General features: G+C 37.8%; 1 protein-coding gene and 2 pseudogenes across 3 annotated transcripts in view; 1 reads left to right on the top strand and 2 right to left on the bottom strand.

The window, feature by feature from the left end:
- Window positions 1-21,420, bottom strand: part of TMC1 (transmembrane channel like 1) — a gene marked incomplete at both ends in the record, with an annotated part of 121,683 nt that extends 100,263 nt beyond the window's left edge. Inside the window, 3 exons of the mRNA XM_080912910.1 lie at window positions 5,322-5,487; window positions 14,513-14,560; window positions 21,390-21,420. Of these exons, the coding sequence (XP_080769036.1) occupies window positions 5,322-5,487; window positions 14,513-14,560; window positions 21,390-21,420 (245 nt within the window). The remainder of the gene's footprint in view (window positions 1-5,321; window positions 5,488-14,512; window positions 14,561-21,389) is intronic.
- LOC308416937 (large ribosomal subunit protein eL8-like) lies at window positions 5,818-7,944 on the top strand (annotated as a pseudogene). The gene is made up of 2 exons: window positions 5,818-5,872; window positions 7,267-7,944. The product of its transcript is annotated as a large ribosomal subunit protein eL8-like (transcript).
- Window positions 11,128-13,083, bottom strand: LOC308416936 (UBX domain-containing protein 2A-like; annotated as a pseudogene). The gene is made up of 2 exons: window positions 13,069-13,083; window positions 11,128-11,873 (listed from the first exon to the last, which is right to left on the bottom strand). The product of its transcript is annotated as a UBX domain-containing protein 2A-like (transcript).
- Window positions 21,421-21,652: the final 232 nt, after the last annotated feature.

Genomic DNA, 21,652 nt, shown 5'->3' with positions numbered 1-21,652 from the left:
CTTTTTTCTGTGATCTTACAGTTGAAAAATTAGAAGCTAAAGAAAACAAAATCTAAACAGAAGCCACATGGCTGAGTGGAGCGATGTAATACTATATTATAGAAATCAAACTGTTGGCAATTGGTTGTTTTAATTATTAGGCTAGTGTCTCAATTTTAAACACACCCTTTCATACTTAATATTATGGTATGAGACTGCGGCTCTGTTAACAGTCATGTGTTTGCTTTCTCAGCTTTATGCTCAGACTGTGAGAATTACTAAGTGCCTTCCATCTTTTCCTGTGGCTTCCTGCCTACTTCCTTTTGCCTCCGGAGCTGATGCTTCCTCCCTAACATCACTTTACAGAAAGCCCCTCCCATAACTGGAAGTGATTCTATTCTGCCAATTCTAACAGAATTCTCCCAGTGCTGGTAGAATTTGCTTCATCATCTCCCCCAGTGGAACCAGCTTCCAGTTTCACCTCCCTGGCTTTCTCTGCCCTCTACACTTGATAGGCTCATTCTAACCCTCCCCAGGATTCCAGCTCATGAGTGCTAGCTGCTTGTCACCATCCTATGTCATATTCCTGCTTGTCTTCTCAAAAGGTCGAGTTAAATATTTTACTTATAACTGCTAACAGCTCTCATACATGATTCTCAGTATTCAACTCACTGTAAAAGTCTCCCATTAGACCCTCACTAGACCCAGACTAAAAGAGAAATTGTAAACTATTCATCATTATTTGTTTATTAAAAACACATTTTATAGTTCACTAAGCTTATTACTGGACACAGTAGGAATATAGGAGAAAGTTATTTTTAAATGACTAATTATAATGTAGGGAGACACATTTGCAGACTTGTGAATCTGTAGTTTTGAATCATGCCTTTATTGCTCATATAAACTGAAATTCAGATTACTCACATAAAATAACACCTTTAAGTGATATTCTGGGCTTTTGAGGGGGGGTACAAGTATTACGATGGCTGACCTTGCTTGTCAACTTGATACTTGAGAAGAGGGAACCTCAGTTTAGGAACTGCCTCAATCAAACTGGCTTGCAGGCATGTCTGTTAGGTGTTTTCTTGATCCTAGTTGATGCCGGATGGCCCAGTCTACGATGAAGGACACTGACCCCTGGCAGATGGACCAGGGTATAAGAAAAATAGCTTCACCTGCTGTGGGAAGCAAGTCAGTAAGCAGCTCTCCTCCATGGCTTTGTTCCTGCTTGGTTTCCTGCCCTGACTTCCCTCAGTAATAGATTGTTGGTATGCAATCTTAACTCCTTTTCCTCCACAAGCTGGTTTTGGTCATTGTTTTTATCACAGCAAAAGAAAAACTAATACAAATATTTTGCTCAGAATAGGAAACTTGTTTCAAAAAAATTATATAGCGGCACTCACTAGAATGTAAAGTACATTATCACTGGGCTTTTACTTTATCATTATTTGGCATTAATTACACAGAATCTTATGTAACAATTACATGAAAAAGTTTTTAACTGAATTTCTGATCACAGTTTTTGTTACTTTCATAATTTACCAATTTTAAGCAATATAGAGTTTGGTTGACTAGTCTTAGAAAAGTCAGATATGTTTTTAAACTTAAATGTTTTAAAATAATTGAACTTCTTTCCATGTAGCTATGGATAAGAACACAAATCAAAACATGCTTCTCTCGAAAAGAAAGGAAGCTAGTACATAGAATGGATGAGTGAAATTATCATGACTGGAGTTAATTCGAAATAAAAGATCTTTAAAATTAGTAACCTAATTATTTAATACTTCAAATGTTTACCTAAGCCTCCATTCCAGAATAATCCATATGTACATTAACTGAAATAATATACTTCCCTGCCGAGTTCCACTTGTGTAAGACAGTCTCGATAAGATAAAAGAATGAGCCAATCAACCCCTGAATGGCCCCAAATGTTACAAATTTACATGCCAACTCTCAGGGACCATCTAAGAAAGCCCTTTCTAATGCTAAGCCCCTACTTCCTGTGTAGCACTAACACTTGTTTTCCAGGAGCACGAACTTCTCTCAGTCTCCAAACCTTTGTTCCTATTTTTTCTCCAGCACATATATTCTATCATATTTCACCATAACTTGTATCTGAGTAGTTTCTCTCTTACTATACTATGAATTTGGGGGTCTGCATAAACATTTATTGAAGAAACATTTATGTAGTATTAAACTTTTCTGAATAGCATTGGGTTATCATCCTGGACCCAGTATTGAGTCAAAGAATCCTAGAACACAGTAATGCTCCACAAGGTAATAATGCCATGAAATGATGTGTATTCTACCCTGAGTGACCTGAAGCTTGCATGTTTTTAAAAGTTTGGTTATTAATTGTCAAGAACTCTAAGAGGCTACTACTGTACTTCAGAGTATACCCAAGTAATTAGAATCTCACCCTCATCAGCGTTACATGGAAACTGGAAACTGCTTATCTAGAAACCAATTAAGGAAAGAATTCATATATATATATATACATATATATATATATATATATATATGTATATATATATGGCATATATTCTATCTGCTGAAATTCAGAAGTGTTCTGTGGAAAAGAGACTTTCTATCTTAAGCTTGCCAACAGTTGTGAGGCAAAGAAACATAACATACCAAATTTTTTTCACGACCATGAACATTTTGCTTAGTTGCATAAAAGTGAGTCAAGAAAAGCCTGTGACATCACTAGAAATACTCTCCAGTGTCTAACAAGGCACACGTCTTAACCATGAACAAAGATAGCATTACAACTACAATCTTATAGTTACTTGATATAAAATGTGTGAGGGTAAGGGAAACTCCATGAGGCTTTGCTAGAACATCTAAAGAAAAAGATTCTGAATGAATTCACTTAAATCAATCTGTCCTCAATTGTCTTATAGTTTTTTTTTTTTCAAAATACATTTCAAGAATATGTTCCTTTTACCAAAAGATTCTCATCTACAAAGAAAATATTAGAAAGTGGACCCTAAGGTGTCAGTCTGGACTAACCATGGTGAAGAAATGCTAACACCGTGCATATAAAGCACTATAATTTGGGCAACATGGTTTGAAAACTGTGGTGACTAAAGTTGGCTATTCAGAGTTTGGGAGATGGGAAGTGACATAAAGAATCTTCTCAGAGTGGAAGTGAGATGACTTCAGGTGAAATACTCTCATAGAAGAAAATCCAGTGGATGAGCACAGGGCTGTTCTCCAGAGGTCAAGCATTTTACACAAACCCTTTCAGGCCAAAAAATTCCAGCCCGACTTATCTTCTTAGAAAGATCTTCCCCGGGGCTGGAGAGATGGCTCAGTGGTTAAGAGCACTGACTGCTCTTCCAGAGGTCCTGAGTTAAAATCCCAGCAACCACATGATGGCTCACAACCATCTGGAATGAGATCTGATGTCCTCTTCTGGTGTGTCTTAAGACAGCAACAGTGCATTGTATATATAACAAATAAATCTGAAAGAAAGAGAGAGAGAGAGAGAGAGAGAGAGAGAGAGAGAGAGAGAGAGAGAGAAAGAAAGAAAGAAAGAAAGAAAGAAAGGAAGGAAGGAAGAAAAAATTGATCTTCCCCTCAGGCCTCAATGAGAAGAAATACCAAATTCAATTATGGAATTTATGGTGCACATGTGCGCTTCGGTGATGTCTTCTTGAGGAAATACCTCCAAGAAAGAACAAGCTTTGCTAACAGGACATATTCCTGTATCATGATGGCATTAGCCATTATAACATTACATGGGAATTGAAATTGGATTGCATTTTGGTTGTTTTTAAATCAAAAAGAGAAGGCAAATAAAAGTATCAGAGTTAAAATGTAAAGCAAATGATATCGTGGTATTTAAGAGGGAAGGTAATGGTCAGGGAGGAAAATGAAATAACAGTGGAAGAGAAATTCAAAACTAAAGCTAAAACATTAAGAACCAATCTGGTTACTGGTATTCTAAAAGGAAGTATCTGTGTCTCTCTACCTGACAAATTTCCATATGGTTTCACTTAATAGTTATTATTTCTGGGGTAACATAAGAGATATCAAATACTGAAAGGTACTCGGGGGAGGACACAGTAGAAAAATATTACACTCCACTGCCCCACGATAGTCCACAAAGCCCTGCAGCCTTCAAATGTATGGAACAGGCTAGCTTGTCACTTGATTCCTTTCCAAGAGGATCTAGGTTTTCCATGATTAGCTGTGTGCAGGCACACTTTCCCTCCCTGCCATCTGTAAATTTCTAGTAATCCAAAAAATAATCTTTTAAAAATAGCATTTAAACACATTTCTACAGTGTCAGAAGTAAAATTTTGAAGTTAAAAAATGCTGAATATTTTTAATATAAATATAAGCTGTGTGTGGTGGCTCACACCTTTAATCTTAGAACATCTGAGGCCAGCCTGGCTTTCTAATGAGTTTCAGGCCAGGCAAGGCTTGTATAGCAAGTAAGACTTCAAAACAAGAACAACAAACAAATTCTCTCTCTCTCTCTCTCTCTCTCTCTCCCCCCCCCCTGTGAGTGTGTGTGTGTGTGTGTGTGTGTGTGTGTGTGTGTATTTATGTATCCCCAGTGTTCTATAACAGAGGCCAGCACACTTTGTTTCTATAAAATGCCAAGTGAGCAGTTAACATTGTGGGCTTTGGCTTTTACATGAAACTCATTCTTATACTCATTTTCTTTATTAATAATTCTATACAAGTATAAACAGTATTCATAGCTCTTGTATTCATGCTAGTACTAGTTTACCAAATACCTTTCCATAAAAGAAAGTGACCTGAGCTCATTCTTCTGTAGTCCTCTATGTATCTTAGGTTACACCGTATACAAATGCTATCATGATTTTCAAATATTTAAAACAACCATATTATTACAATTTGAGTTTTTACCAGGGAATTTCTCATAGTCCATTTTTAGTGTGTATTCACCTTTAAAACACATATGTATATACATATATATATATATATATATATATATATATATATATATATGTTTTTTTTTAATGGAGGCTAGAGGGGTGAGTGGCTCAGTGGTTAACAGCATGAACTGCTCTTCCAGAGGTCCTGAGTTCAATTCTCAGCAACCATCTGATGCCCTCTTGTAGTGAGTCTGAAAATAGTTACTTACATAAAATAAATGCATTAATTTAAAAACAAAACAACACACACACACACACACACACACACACACACACACATATATATATATCCCAATCAGATTAAACCTGTCTTATTAAACATAGTTTTGATGACTGATTTTTAAGTCCAGTGAGCCCCCACATGCAGCAATCTTCTTTCTTGTGCCTTTACATAACAATATTGCCAGTTAGATGGGATGAACAACTTACGCTCCTCTCCTCAGCCTTCGCCGCCTTTCTTTTTCTCTTGCCTTTCTTGTTTCTTCATCCTCTGGCTCTGGCTCTGGATCATCCTCATTGATGACATCTCTGGTCCGTTTCCTCTTTGGTCTCAAGCTCTCTCTTCTAGGTAGTTTATCCTCTTCCTCTTCTTCACCTGAACACAGCAGTTGGTGCATAAGAAAGTGCAAGTTTTTTCTCACTAACAAATTTTTTGCTTTTTTAGTAACTGTGTCCCAAATTGGCGATAGCAATCATCAGTTCCCCAAGAAAGAATAGAAGGTATAGAAGCACTTTACACATACACATATGTGCGCGCGCGCACACACACACACACACACACACACACACACACACACACAAAGGTACCTAACTTAATTTGCTTTGTGATTCAAATATGTAAAAATGTGGTTTCTACATTACAATTCATCTTTACAGTTTTAGTAATTATTTATTAAGATAAATCAATTATTTCAACATTTTATGCATGATTTCTAAAACCACTAAAATCAAGTTCAATTTTGAAAGTTACCATCTAGCAGGTAATGGTAGAATTATAAAGCAATGTGTATTCATTGTTCACTATTTTTCCTAGAGCAGAGGTCAGGGCTTACAATGAAATGTCTACTAACCAAACCAGTTTTAGAGAATTTGATAAATCCTTTATACTCTTCCTAGTTGAGATGACGCCCCCACCCCCGTCTTACTATTTTATCACTCATCTTAGGAGTTTCTTGTTTGGCCAAGCTGACGCAAACTAGTAGGCTCAATCCATGACACTGCTTCAGTCTCCCAAGTGCTTGGGACTACAGGTACCACACCTGACTCATTTTCATTGTTGACTCCAAATAACTCTTTTTTATTTTGCTGACACTGTATTTTCGTATCCTTTCAAAAATATATGGTTCATAAATTTACTTGATTGATTAAAAAAAAAAAAAAATCTATAGACTTAAAAGAAGAGTTAGTGCAAGTCTACCAAACACTTCAAGATTGAAAAGGAAGAACATTTCTTAAGTTATTACATGAGACCCATACTACTTTACATCCAAAAGACTAGAGAAAATTATTTTTCAGGAAAATTAGATGCGAAATTTCACAAGGAAACATTAGTCAAATATAAGAACATAGTAAATGAACAGTACGCTATACCATAGCAGAGTAGAATTTATCAGTGAGATTTAAGGATGTTTCGAGATGCAAAAATCAAGTAAAGTGACATTGCCACATTGCTACAGTGACAGAATGAAGAACAAAGACCATATCAATAGATGTAGAAGAACACTTAACAAAACTGAACACTTAAAGTTTTATGTAAAAGCTTCTTACAAAATAAGATTAGCAAGAATCACTTCCCCATAATAAAGGTCATGTGTAAATACTACCGGTATGATCTGTAGTGTGTGTGGGGGGGCATAAAAGCTTTCTCTCTCTAAAATACTGAATAAGCCAAAAAAAAAAAAAAAAAAAAAAAAAAAAAAAAAAAAAAAAAACTCGTTGGCCAACTCTTTCAACAGTATATTGAAAGGGATTCCCTAGAACCATCAGGCAACAAAAAGAAATTTAGAAGGAAATGCTTTCAGTCAAACAAATGTAAATTATTAGTTTGTAGATGTAAACTATCAGTTTGCAGTGGAAAACTCAAGACTCTAAAAACGTGTCGGAATAAAATAAGTGAATTTAGTAAAGAATTACAGAATTTACATTTATATTGATAAATAAAATTCAGTTGTGGGTTTTCACTAAGAATGAACAATCTAAAAAGGAAATTAATAAAGCAATTGTATGCAGATGATGTGAAAGAATATTTGCTATCAGAAAGATGGTGATGACATTTGAACCACCAAGATCGCTGATGCACTGACACCTGAGTGCCTCCGCTGCAGGCCGGCACGGTGGAAATGCCTCGGTTTCAGTGCTCCTCTTTGCTTCCCAGGGCAGGACATCCAGCCCAAAAGAGATCTAACACGCTTCGTCAAATGGCCACGCTACATCAGGCTGCAGAGGCAAAGGGCCATCCTCTATAAGCGGCTCAAAGTACCTCCTGCCATTAACCAGTTCACCCAGGCCCTGGACAGGCAAACAGCTACCCAGCTGCTTAAGCTTGCCCACAAGTACAGGCCAGAGACAAAGCAAGAGAAGAAGCAAAGGCTACTGGCCCGTGCTGAGAAGAAAGCTGCTGGCAAAGGGGATGTCCCAACTAAGAGACCACCTGTCCTCTGAGCAGGAGTCAATACAGTCACCACCTTGGTGGAGAACAAGAAGGCTCAGCTGGTGGTGAGTGCCCATGAAGTAGACCCCATTGAGCTGGTGGTTTTCCTGCCTGCCCTGTGTCGAAAGATGGGGGTGCCCTTCTGCATCATCAAGTGAAAAGGCCAGGCTGGGGCGCCTGGTCCACAGGAAGACATGCACCACTGTTGCCTTCACACAGGTTAACTCAGAAGACAAGGGTGCTCTGGCTAAGCTGGTAGAAGCTATTAGGACCAATTATAATGACAGATATGACGAGACCCGCCGCCACTGGGGAGGCAACGTTCTGGGTCCTAAGTCTGTGGCTCCGATTGCCAAGCTAGAAAAGGCAAAGGCTAAAGAACTCCCCACTAAACTGGGTTAAATGTACACTTAAGTTTTCTGTACATAAATATAATTACAAAATTATCTACCATCTAGTGGTCTTTGGTTATTTGGGTTGGTACAAGCATGTGCTGTCCCCTCTAAAATGTTTTGAGACCAAAAAAATAAAAAATAAATAAATAAAGCAATTGTATTTAGAAGAGCCTGAAAAGGAGCAAAGTACCTTCGAATAAAGTTTACTGAGGAAGTTCAAAATTTTTATATGCCAGAAAAATCTTTTTAAAATTATAAAAAATGTTAAAAATGACCCGAGAAGTAGAAAGATATCCATGTCTTGAAACGGTATTATAAAAATGTCTATAGTAGTGTAATGTTCAATGAAAACTCAAGTACAGCCTCAATATCATTTTTTTCAATAAGAAATAAACTCAAAATATTCATATGAAATCATAAGATGCCTAAAAATAGAAACAGCGTTAATGATTAATAAGAACACAATTGGGAATCCAGCAAACTACAATACCAACTTGCCAGGCAAGATGCATCCAGGGGTGCAAAAATGGCATGCCTCCTACGAAAGTAACCAACTACTTTCTGATTGGATTTGAGGTTCCACAGGAGGGATGTTATGCCTTGCACTGTACACCTGATCAAATTCCCATGACTGGGAGGTCTTTGATTCTTTGAGAATATGGACTTTCCACTGCTATTTTGCTAAATAGACATAATATCAAACTGCTGTGTAAATAAATCTGTTTGAACCCATGGACTAATAGTGCTATAACCCTCACCAAATAAGCTTTGTTTTTTGTTTGTTTGTTTGACTGATTGATTGATACAGTAGGTAGTAGGAAATTCTACTCTTTAAGTGGATAAATTTCTGAGAATAGATGACTTTTGAGTGCTCAGCCTTAAACAAACATGACATCTATCTTAGCCCTTTTTAGGATCATGGAACACTGCAGACGAGAGGGACACAAAGAATAAGAGTCAAAGCATGGAAAGAAATACTGTGAAAAGCTTATTCCCGAGCTAGAGAGATGGCTCAGTGGTTAAGAGCACTGACTGCTCTTCCAGAGGTTCTGAGTTCAAATCCCAGCAACCACATGGTGGCTCACAACCATCTGTAATGGGGATCTGATGCCCTCTTCTGGTGTGTCTAAAGACTGCTACATTGTACTTATGTATAATAAATACATCTTTTAAAAAAAGAAAGACAGAAAAGCTAATTCCCAGACACAACATGACTGTTGTACCTCACAGCAGCAGTGGCTACTGGCACACTCCACATACATGAAGAAAAAGGCTCCTAAAGCCCTACCGGTCACTAAGGAACTATAGACAGATACTTGTTAAAAAAGATACTTGTTATATCTCAGTGATGTAGTGGCTAGTAATTTGCCCTGATCAAGTAAATAACTGCTACCTATGCACATCCAGTGAACTCCAATTATATGTAGCAGAACACAAATAAAAACAACATCAAAATAGGAGGTAGGTGCTTATTGGAAGAGGAAGGAGGACAACCAAAGATAATGGGAGGAATATGATCAAAACACATTACATGTATGTGAAATTAAAAAAGAAGAAATAAAAATCTAAAAAGAATAAAAATCTGTGTCACACTACCTAATATCAAAATAGAAATGTTAAGTAATAAAACTGAAATGCTGACACAAAACAAATGCATGCAGCCCAATGAAAGGGAACAGAGAACCCCAAAGCAAACACAAAGATATATAGTCAAGAGATGCTCAAAAAATTCTAAATTATATAAAATAAGGTGACCAACAAATGACACTGAAAAAACTAGGTTGTTTGATGTAAAATAGACTTAAGCCCTAGTTGACACTATATACCAATTTCAATTAAAAATGTATTAGACGTAGTGATGTAAGACACAAAGTTTTAGAAGTCCAAAAATATATCCTGGAAAGGCTTTATAATATCGATTTTAGTAATGCTTTCTTGGACATAGCATCAAACGTACAAGCCATAAAAGAAAAATCGTAAGTAGGACAGTTAGGAGCCAAGAGAAGAAAGTACCTTTAAGGGCAAAGTCCTACATTAATACTTCACTATCTCCTTTTCTTATAATTTCAGCTGGAAACGTTTGGGAGAAAAGCAGTTCGGTGTATTAAAACATAGTCTGCCATTGTAAAATGCCTGCAAAATGTGACTGGAAATTTTTTTGTCCACCCCTGTAACGGTTTAAATATATGCCCATGACCTTTACCTAATCATGCCCAAGAAGGTGTTGACTATTTTTTCCTTCTTGACTTACAACCTAAACCTGAGCATGTTCCAGAATGCACAACATAAACCCAGGGTGCTCAAGAGGTACCGCCCTAAAGAACTGTCTTACATGAATAGGTTTAGGCTCTGTGCATTAGAGCCTTAAATTTTCTTCACTCAAAAAAGGCATTGCCTTTGCAATAGCTCTGGTGCTATTGTCCTAGCTGCAGGCAGGAAACCTGTATCTATTCCTCTACCTGTGGGTCATGGTTACCTGCTTTGCACTCGCCAAGAAAAGAAGCTTTGCACAGTAGCCAGACTACTTCATCAAAGGAAAAGCTTTTATGTGGTCACAGAAACAGTTTACTAAAAGATAACCTACAGAATTAGCATACAGACTTGCAAAGCATTTATCTGACAAAGGACTAATACTATAAATACATAAGGAACTTTTATGAAAAAATAATGAAATAAAACCAAAAGTAATGGTCTGTGCCTCAAAATGATTAAAGGACATTAACAAAGACTTCTCTAAAGAAGACTTTCTTTTCTTTTACATTGATGCTTTTAATATGCTGTGTATAATGTTTGTATGCACTACTATTTAAAAACTGAGTTAGCTAACATTTATATAAATATCTGTTGCTTCAAAATAATATCCGAATGCTGATGCTGATTTAGCGACTTGAATACTCTGCTAATTTAGACCACATCAAGATTAATGATAAAACTATTTTATATATCACATTGGCTAAGTAATATTTGAAAACAGATATTTTTTTCTGAACAGCCTGTTGAGAAAAGTGCACTGAGTCTGGTTGACAACCATGTCACTCTCCTAGCTTGTGATAATGAACCTCCTCATAAGGGATTAGGAAGCCCCCAAACCATGAGTTTAGTCACATTGACTTCTGTCTCCCACTTCAGCATGTCTCCTTCTAACCATCGTTTCTCTTCGTCTCTCAAAAATAGAAACTGTCAGAGTTTTCTAAAAGGCTCGGCATTTTTTTTTTTTTTTTTTTTTTTTTTTTTTTTTTTTTTGAGTCTGAATGATTACAGCATTCTGCAAAACTGCTTCTTCCAATGTGAGAGTCCCATCCAGAAATTTGAGAAAAGGAAGAGCTGTTGCCAGGGCAAAGGGAGGGCTTCTCTGAGATCCTTGATATTTTTCAATGAAGTCTTTGATGTGGCACAACCTATGAGAAACGTTGAATCTTTGGACAGGCCTTTCCTCATTGGCTAACCAGGTCTGGATCCTGGCAATGGGCTCCAAGTTATTCCATGAAACAGCAGACAAGGTGCTTTTATTGTCAACTTCATTATTCTTAGCTTTAGAAACGATTCTTGGCGTAGCTCTTCCTAGTCTATATCCCTGTCCTGAGAAGGGCTGGAGCACAGGCTTTGTAGATATACATAATTCTTTTTTTTTAATCTTCAACTTTATCATCCACCTCATCTTTATCAAAAACACCCCATAATTCTGCAGGTAACCCCCCCCCTTTTGATGGAGTTCAGAAACTGCTGACTTGCACCATCAGAGTAACTTCTAAAATCATCATTGACAGTGAGTCCCTTCATCCACAATTTTATATTTACATCTACCTGTTTCTTCTGTTCAGCGGGGAACAAGCATTGGGCACGAGCCGTTGCTTCCTCAAAAAGGCTGTCAATAAAACAGTCACAGTCCTTTCGTTGATCATTGAGGTCTAGTCCTCCATCCCGTGGGCCGGCACCCTCTCAGGACCAGCGGCTGACTCACCTTCCTCAGTCCGCCCGGCGCACTACAGGTAAAGACTTTCAAAATGACTAACAGACATATGGAGGTGTGTGCTCAACATCTTAAATCATTAGGGAAATGAAAACCAAATCTGTTCTGAGAAATTGGTTCACTCATTAGGAAAAATATTATCAAAAATATAGCAAATGACGGCAAGGATCTTAAGAAATTAGAAGCCACATGCAGTGCTGGTGGGAAGGTAAAATCATGCAGCTGCCATGAAAAACATGGATTTCTTCAAAATAGTAAATAGGAAGTATCTGATACTCAAGCAGTGCCGACTGCAGGCATTTGCCCAGAACTAAACTGAGATCCTGGAGAGGTGCTGTTGTTCCATCGTCACGGAAGCACTATCCACGGCGGCTGAGACACAGAAAGAGCAAAAGCATCTGTCAACAGCAACTGAAAATGTATTATGTTCATATAATGGGATATTAAATGCAGGGACTATTGCTGTATCTTACGTGTGTGAACGCGGAAGGTGCTACATTCAGAGACATAAAGCACACACAGAAAGAAAATACTGCATGATTGCACTCAGATAAAAGCCTAAATAATTCAGACTCAGAAGGAAATAATAGAATTGTGACCGCCAGGAGCTAGGAAGAGCCAGAAATGGCCTGTTTTTATAAACAGACATAAAATTACAGATGCTGAAAAATTGGTCACATAGTCTGTTTGTTCACATCCTTGCATTCTGTATCCACAGCCTCAATCAACCATGCATTAAAAATACTTGGAAAAAAAAAAGCTGCCATTACTGAGTGTGTCCATGTTTTTTTCACCATCATCCCATAATACAATTTCCAGAGTGTTTATACCATCCTAGACATAATAAACTTAGAGATAATTTAAAATATAGCACAGCTCTCCACAAGCAACAAATTACTACATCATTTTATAGAAGGCACTTGGGCATCTATAGGCTCGGGGTTTCTTTAGATTCCTGAAACCAATCCTTATGGATACAGCAGTACCACGTTGTACACTTTATGAAAACATTAAGAAAATAAACCTCTTATTATATGTTTTACAACAATAAAATAAGTAAATAAAGATAAATGTAAATGCAGTTTACCAGTTTGACCTACTTAACATCTACAGAATCAGTCTACCTAACAAATATATATTCAGGGAACATTGAACACCTACCAGAGCAAGTCCCATTTGAATATAAAGAACCGTCAGTGTGTGTAAGTACTCTGATGTTACACTGTGTTGTTTCCGTCTAAGTAGAACTAAGATGTAAGACGGCTCTTAAATATGTGGATTCTGAGAAGGTAGCAGATAGAAGGATTTGGTGTCTCTAAGCTCCTTGGGCCTCAGATCCTGGTGGGTCAACTTGGAAGAACTCGGAGCATCAGAACTCTTCTGTCATGCTGGGGTACATACGATCCTGCCTGTCATTTTATATATACTAGAGCTGGATAGAGAACAGGGGGAGTCCTAGATAAATTTGATTGAAATATTCATGAAAAATCTAATCTACTGAATTTGCATGGTTTTACCATGGGTAACACATATATTATCCCAATTAACTGCTTTAGTAATTTATCTAGTTTTTAAAGATCCAAACTGTAAGCAGCAAATGTTTAAAGTTGTCTGTTAAATGACATTTTTTTAAAAAACACATGATTCTCATTTAAACAATGATAGCAAGACACAGTGAGGTTCCAGGCTGTTTTCATTTGCGGGAAGGGGGTGTCTCTTAGTAAGGATACCATTGATGGTCTGCTTACCGTGGGTGGGTGGGTATTAAATTATCAGCCCTGTGTCCCTTAAATAAACTCTTTTTTAAATTCTATTTCATTTTTTGTTTAAAAAATTCAAAACATTTGCTTATATAATAGCCTTTTTAATATGCCTGATCATAAGTGGCCTGGGCTCCTAGAAAGAGCTGAGCCTATTCAAAGTGAAAACAGTAGACTGTTTAAGGACTGGGTATACAGGGCAGATGAACCCTTTTCTTTTAGTTGAGCGATCTGGTCAACCCAAACATCTTTAGTATATAATTTGCTTTTGACATGTGCAAACAGGTGTGTGTGTGTGTGTGTGTGTGTGTGTGTGTGGTAAGACATAGAGAGGGAGAGAGAGAGAGAGAGAGAGAGAGAGAGAGAGAGAGAGAGAGAGAGAGAAAGTAGCCTGAAATCCACTATATAGTCAACTCTAGCCTTTAACTCAGAGATTCAGCTGCCTCTGCTCACCAAGCCTAGCACAGAACAGATGATATTTTAATTTGTTACAAGCCAATCTATTTTTGTCATCAACCCAGGCTTCCCCCAAAGAAAACAGAACAGAAATGGAACACAAAATGTTAAACATAACTGTTTATAATGAACAGCTTAAAAGGTGTGTGTGTGTGTGTGTGCATGTGTGTGTGTGCATGCATCTGTGCATATGGAGATATATATATATATATATATATATATATATATATATATATATATATATATGTATGTATTCAGGATTGTACGTACCTGCGGAATAAGGATGAGACTAGAAAACCATACCCACACACTCTTCTGATTTGATGTGGTTCAACGGAAAAGATGTCAGGGGCATTCCCTCCCATCCACAGAAGCCCACCCTCGCTTACTTGAGCTTTCCTCTGTATCATCTTCTTTCTCCTCCACTTGGATTTGCACTGTTGAAGAAAGGAGACATGAGCAGCAATTACTTCAACTGTGCACAGGCAGGAGCATCCTAGACCTCAGTCATTTTCATCATAAGATTTTGTGCACATGAAAACACCTTTTCAGTTCTAGAGATTGCGAAATGGCTCAGAAGTTAAGGGTACATTTTGTTCTTACAGAAGGCCAAGATTCAATTCCCAGTACCCTCACGGCACCTTACACTGTCTGTAATTTCAGCTCCATGGGATCTGACATTCTCTTCTGACCTCCCAGCACACCAGATACATAGAGGTATACATACATTCTTACATACATACATATATACACAAAAAACTTTCATACACACAAAATTTTAAAAATGTCTTTAAAAAATTTTTTCTATTTCTATTTTGGAAACTAATGTTTTATCTGATTGTATCCAAATGTTACAGAATATTTGACTTTTAAAAACATTGTAAAAGTCAAGTGTTTAAATAAATGATGTAGGAAGTTCATATTTGGTAACCCAATAACCTCCGAGCCACGGCGCCAGATTAGTGCTGTTCACTATTTGGTGTTTCCTCAGACTCTCTCTGAAACCAACTGACACACAATTACAGAACTAAAAACACACTCAGAATCACAACACTCAGGAGAATGAGGCAGGAAGTCCAGGAGCTCAAGGTCAGCTTGGGCTACAAAGCATATCCTACCTGAAAAACCCAAAACAAACCAAGATGTCAGAGTCTACACACCTAGGGCACTTGTGGTTGTAACAGCTTCCACTTTCTAAACATATCTATAAACAAATTTATTAGTTTAGAATGGAGAAGTCATTATAACCTATTTTGCCAAATACCAAAACAAAATATCCTATATAAACATGATCTGAGTTGAATCTTCCCAATTTTAGTTACACACACACACACACACACACACACACACACACACACACACATATATATGCCTTATATCAGTGCAGCCAATATCCCTGCATGTGATCCTCCATGACCTGTGACTTTAACATTCAAGATTTCTGTTTATTCCGTACCCAAATGCATATAGCATCAAAAATGCTGCTCCTTTTTTTTGTCTTATAACTGTTTTAGAAGTGCAATAATATGGGGAAAGTGTGGGATTTGGCAGAATCTTCCTGATATTAACTCCTAATAGTAAACTTGAATCCATAACTGTAGGCATCACTCCTTGCTGGAGCTTGAGCTCTACAAAGTCTTATAAAAATTAAGAGCTAAGGTTTGGAGAGAATGGCTCAGTTGATGGCACCCTTGCTGCCAATCTGTAAGGATTGGAGTTTATCTGTAAAGGGCAGACATGTATGGCAGCCTTCTGCAATTCCAACCCCCTAGACGCAGAGATCAAGGGTCATAGGCCATGGGCAGATTGACTATCTGACTAGCTAGATTAACAGGAATCCCTAAGCTCAGGCTTCAGTAAGAAACTCTCCCTCGATAAATAAAGCATGGAGCAATGGAAGAAGACACCGAAAGTCAGCTCCAGGCCTGCATATGCATGTGCCCATGTATGCACTCATATATGGGAACATGTGTACACACATATGTATACACAGGCATACCACCTATAAACATACAAGAAAAATTTAAAAAACATCAGAAACCCAAAGTGTAGTAATTTGTTATAATTTAAGGTGGAGTAGCATAAATCTAAAAATGCCTTGTCGGCAAAAACTGGTAGTATGACTGGATAAAACAGCATCTCATTGTGGTTTTCATTTTTCTCTGTCAAAAATCCAGTCTTTAATCACAGCATACAGGAGGCATAGACAGGTCAATCTCTATGTTTCTGAATCTAACCTGGTCTGTATAGCAAACTCCAGGCCTGGGTAACAGTACCTACTGAAACTCTGAAAAACAAATGTCCTTTTCCAAATGACAGGTATATCAAAAAGGCCAGAGTTGTAAATGCCAACTACAAAGCAGATTATTGTAAAATCACATTTTGCTTTAAATATTATCTCCATAAAAAGTTTTAGACAGGCAAAGACCTTATTTATCCACATCAGCCTTGGGCTGTGGAAATAAATGATCTTTTGTTCAGGATAGAACACATGGCTTCTGTTTCTAGCTAGAACTTGGTCTGCACAGTGTAGAATTTTTATGTCACTACAGCAACTATGTAATAATGAAGGCAAACACGTGTTAGCAGACTACACTCTGTAATAGGCCATGTTCCTTATTTGTGCTTAATGACACCTCCATGTTTCTTTAGTTAAGTAATTTCCTAGAAAGCCATTTTGATGCAGTGTGACTATTCTTGGAGCAGGTGCTTATCAGCATGTAGAGTATGAAAACACTGTCAACCTACAGCTCATTCTCCAATTGTCTTAGTTTAGATTACTATGGCTATGATGAAACGCCATGACCAAAAGTAACTTGGAGAGAAAAGGGTTTACATGACTTATGCTTCCATATAGCACACTTGTTTTCAACCTATAAATTGCAACCCTGCAAATACCATCGGAAAACACAGATATCTACATTACAATTCATAACAGTAGCAAAATTACATTTATGAAGTAGCAATGAAAATAATTTTATGGTTGGAAGTCACCACAACATGAGCAACTGTATTAAAGGGCTGCATCATTAGAAATGTTGAGAACCAAAGATACACCAGTTATCATCAAAACTAGTGAGCACAAGAACTTGAAACAGGACAGGAACCAGGAGACAGGAGCTGAGTCAGAGGTCATGGAGGGGTGCTGCTTACAGGCTTGCTCTCCATGGCTTGCTCAGCCTGCTTATAAAACAGCAGTTCTTAACCTGTGCTTTGCAACTCCTTTGGGAGTGGCATATCACAAATTCTGCATATACACATTTACATTACATTTCATAACAGTAGCAAAATTATACTTATAAAGTATAAATGAAAAAATTTTATGGTAGAGCGTTGTCATCACAACATGAGAAACTGTATTAAAGGGTTGTAACATTAGGAATGATTGAGAATCATTGCTATGGAACCCAAAACCATCAGTCCAGGGATGGCACCACCCACAATGGGCTGGGCCCTCCCCCATCAGTTGCTAACTAAGAAATTACCTTACAGGTGGATCTTATGAAGGCATTTTCTTAATTGAGGTTCCTTCCTTTCGGTTAACTCTATAGCTTTTGTAAAGTTGACATAAAACCAATTTATCCAAAGCAATTATTTTTTAATGTGTAATATATTGTGCTGATTTATTATGATCAGTTTGTTGGAATGTGATTTTATGGTTAAAATATCAAAATAGGAAAACTACGAAGTAAACAAAAATATAATCTAATCTTTAGGAAAGGCCACATACTAAACAAAAACATCATTAGAAGAAATTGGCTTTCTCTAACAACAGGTGAGGGTGGAACAAGTTGGAGTCCAGGATTATCTTTCTTAGTAGAGAAAAATAATCCTAACTTGTTCATCAAACAAAACCCAGGTATCCCTGTGGTGTCAAGTAAGGAACTCAAAAGAGCTGTGATTCCTAATATCTTGAATCTTGCTGAAACAGCTGCCCCACTCCTGAGTGGGCTGGTCTGTGTGATCACCTCTTGTTCTCATAGAGTATGGTCTTTGCTCTAGCATTCCTGTTTCCAACAAGACCATTTTTATAGTCACTGAAGTAATTCCTGATTTGTTCCCAAATCCTCAGCTAAGGTATCATCAGCATCAAAAACTGAATTGATCTTTAAGACTATTAAAATTCTTAGATAAAGCTTCATTTTTATTGGCTATTTTATTTATTTACATATCAAATGCTATGCCCTTTCTTGGTTTCCCCTTTGCAAACCCCCATCCCATCCCTCATCCACCCTTCTTCTATAAGCGTGCTTCTTCACCCACTCCCACCTCCCCATCCTGGCATTTCCCTACACTGGGGCATGGAGCCTTCACAGAAGCAAGGGCCTCTCCTCTCGTCGATGCCCAATAAGGACATCCCCTGCTACATATGCAGCTGAAGTTATGAGTTTCTCCTTGTGTTCTCTTTGGTTGATGGTCCATGGGAACACTGGAGGATCATGGTTGATTTTGGTGTTCTTTCTATGGGGTTGCAAACTCTTTCAGTTCCTTCACTCCTTCCCCTAACTTCTCCATTAGGGACCCCATGCTCAGTCTGATGGTTGGCTGCAAGCATACACATCTATATTGGTCAGGCACTAGTAGAGCCTCTCAAGGGACAGCTATGCCAGGCTCCTGTCAGCCAGCACTTTTTGGCATCAGCAATAGTGTCTGGGTTTGGTGTCTGCATATGAGATGGATCCCCAGGTGGGGCAGTCTCTGGATGCCTTTCCTTCAGTCTCTGCTCCACTCTTTGTCCCTGCATTTCCTTAAGACAGGAGCAATTTTGGTTTGATATTTTTGAGAGGGGTGGGTGGCCCTGAAGGATCCTAGGGTCTTTCACCAGCCTTACACCCACCACCTCAGGTCAAGGCTAGGCCAAGTTCCATTCTCCACTCACAGTTCTTGGGAGGAGCAGGAACATTCTTGAAAAACTGCAGAATGTACTGATTGACCCTCTGGTTTCAGATAGAGTGCAAATGCATGTCATATAATTGCTAGCCAAAAGATTCAAAGATCAATATGCTTAACCAGTAAGTTTAAACTGTAACCTTGCTGATGTAACCTGTACCTCCAAAAAGTATAAAGACTGCTTATTAGAGCCTTTCAGGGTCACCTTCCAGTCACTCACCAAGGAGGCAAGAAGGGCTGACTGAGGATCGACCCTGACAAGCTGGAAAATAAATCTTTTGCATTTGCATCAAACTCCTTTCTCTTGTCTCACTTGGTGGGGGGGGGGGGGGGGCTCCTCCTGGTAGTTATGACTCACTTTGAGTCTTATAGCCCCACCTCTCAACCAGGATATCTTCTCTACAGGTTCTATCTGCCCTGTTTTTGGTATTTCAGCTAATGTCATCCCCATTGGGTCCTGGGAACCTCTTGTTTCTCTAGCATCTAGGACATTTCTAGTGGTTGCTCCCAATTCCCCACCCCCCTCTGTACTTCAGGAAATTGAACAGAGGTGTGTAGCAAGCTTCATTTTAGTGGAACAGCATAGGGTCTATATGTTGTGAATAACTATCAACACTGTTGTATATTCTGTTTGGTTGGAAACAATGCTAAAGAATCAAGTTAAGAAATCTAAGGCCACACCCTGTATAAAAGATAGTTTTTCCTTTCTCACACAATCTTTAGGAAAACACTGCAGCCACCTTTTTTTTTTTTTTTTTTTTTTTTTTTTTTTAGCAATTCCCCATAGCTTATTCCCAATCCTATGACCCTCTCATTCATTGACAATTTGCAGACTCTATTGATCCCCTACTTGTAAAAATAACCCTTCTCTCTGAGAGTAAGAAGACAGTGAAAGGAGAGAAGACAGCAAGATCTGTCCAAATGTTGGAGGCAGTAAGGGAACCACATCAGAGTGTGCCTATTTAAAAGAAGAATATGCAGTAGGAACAGATGAACTCCTAGGCAACCCAGATCCTCATTTCATGCAAATAAAATCAGTAATTAAAAAAAACCATAAAAGGAAACAACAGCAAAATGTCATATTTCAGAAACATTGGAGTTATTCAGAAAAGCGGATGTTGTCTGGGGCTTATTTAATCTGCAGTTCTCAAAATCATTCTTTGTATTTCAGGGTGATAGTAACAAAGTAGGCAGAAGTACTCAATATTGCTTATTCCTTTAACCAAATTCAGCTCATAAAGTAATATTGATGCATCAGAATATTCCTTTGGAAGCTGAACTTTTTATCTTTTTTATTAGTAGGTATATATCCACAAAGATATACAGAACAAATGCTTGGAGTAGGAATGTATAAAATTGTAAAGAAAATGCCCTTCACTTAAGGAGTGTTTTTATCTGATACAAAGATTTTAAAAATGCCTTTATAATGATTTTCTTTGAGACTGAGTTTAATGGCTGTAAGACATTCAGATATGCCATGTAATAAATAGGTGGTTGATTTTTTGGGCCTAAAGTTCAAAAGAAAGATTAAGCTAAAAAAAAAGAATTTGAAATTATTGGCATGGAAATTTTGACAGCATTAAGACCAGATAAAAACACTAAGAAGGTAAAAACAGAAGTGAAAGGCAATGGAAAAAATGCTGAGGACGAAGGATGGGAAGGGGCAACACAGGGACAGGGACTGCCATTCGTATTTCTGATGATGAACTGAAATGTTACTGGGCTTGTCTTCGCTAGGCCAAGAATGTCAAGATTTGAATGTTCTCATCCCTCTTCTGATTCCTAAACAGTTTTAAGGCAAACTCTTCAGAGATTAGAATGTCCTATGAGCACCGAGGACCCATTGAAGGACACCTATTTCTACCCCTGGCTAAAAAAATGAAATCTCTGGCCTGGCTACAAACATAATTTCAAGATGGCTAAGTCAAGAGAATATGATGCTTCAGGAAAATAGGACCACTCCTATGAAGATAGACTCATCTTACTAAAGAGATAGGAGAAATAAATGACCTTTAATGAGATAAGGTACTTTTCTTACCAGAATTCTGTACTCTAATGCAGTCCCTACCAACCACTTTGAGGTTCTGTTGGGTCCAAAGACATTTTTGAGTAAAGTAAGATAACAACTTTCTTTTTTCTTTTTTTTTCTTTTTTCTTTTTTTCTGCCTTAAATTGTAAAATTGTCCTTGAGCTTCCTTTTATGTCCACTCTTAAATTCCTTTATTTGTGAGATGGAGAACCCCAAGGAAAAAAATCTTGATTTCACCAGTATCTGTTGGCATCTCTGATGGTGCCTCCTAGAATTTCTGGTGCAAATAAGATATTCTGGAAGGCAAGATATATCCATAAAGAAAATGTATTACAGCTGCCAGTTACCCACAGTTTGAACTTGAAGTTGACCAGCCATTTTGCCATTTTGCCAATATGGATGTTAATCAATATGGTGGCCATAGAGCCAGGGGGACAGTGTAAACTAAATACTGAATTTGTATAGCAATAAAAGACAATAGTCTGTGACTGGACAAAGGGATCAGTGACTCCCAGATCCTATGAGAAAGACAGGTGCAATGGCACACATTTTTAATCCTAGCACTCCTAAGGGGGAAATACAGAGAGAAACACAATGACTGAGACTCTCA

Source organism: Micromys minutus (genome assembly GCF_963924665.1).
Source record: "Micromys minutus genome assembly, chromosome: 2".
Classification (NCBI taxonomy): domain Eukaryota; kingdom Metazoa; phylum Chordata; class Mammalia; order Rodentia; family Muridae; genus Micromys; species Micromys minutus.
The sequence above is the reverse complement of the archived record's forward strand: the minus strand, read 5'-3'. Positions and strand labels throughout refer to the sequence as shown.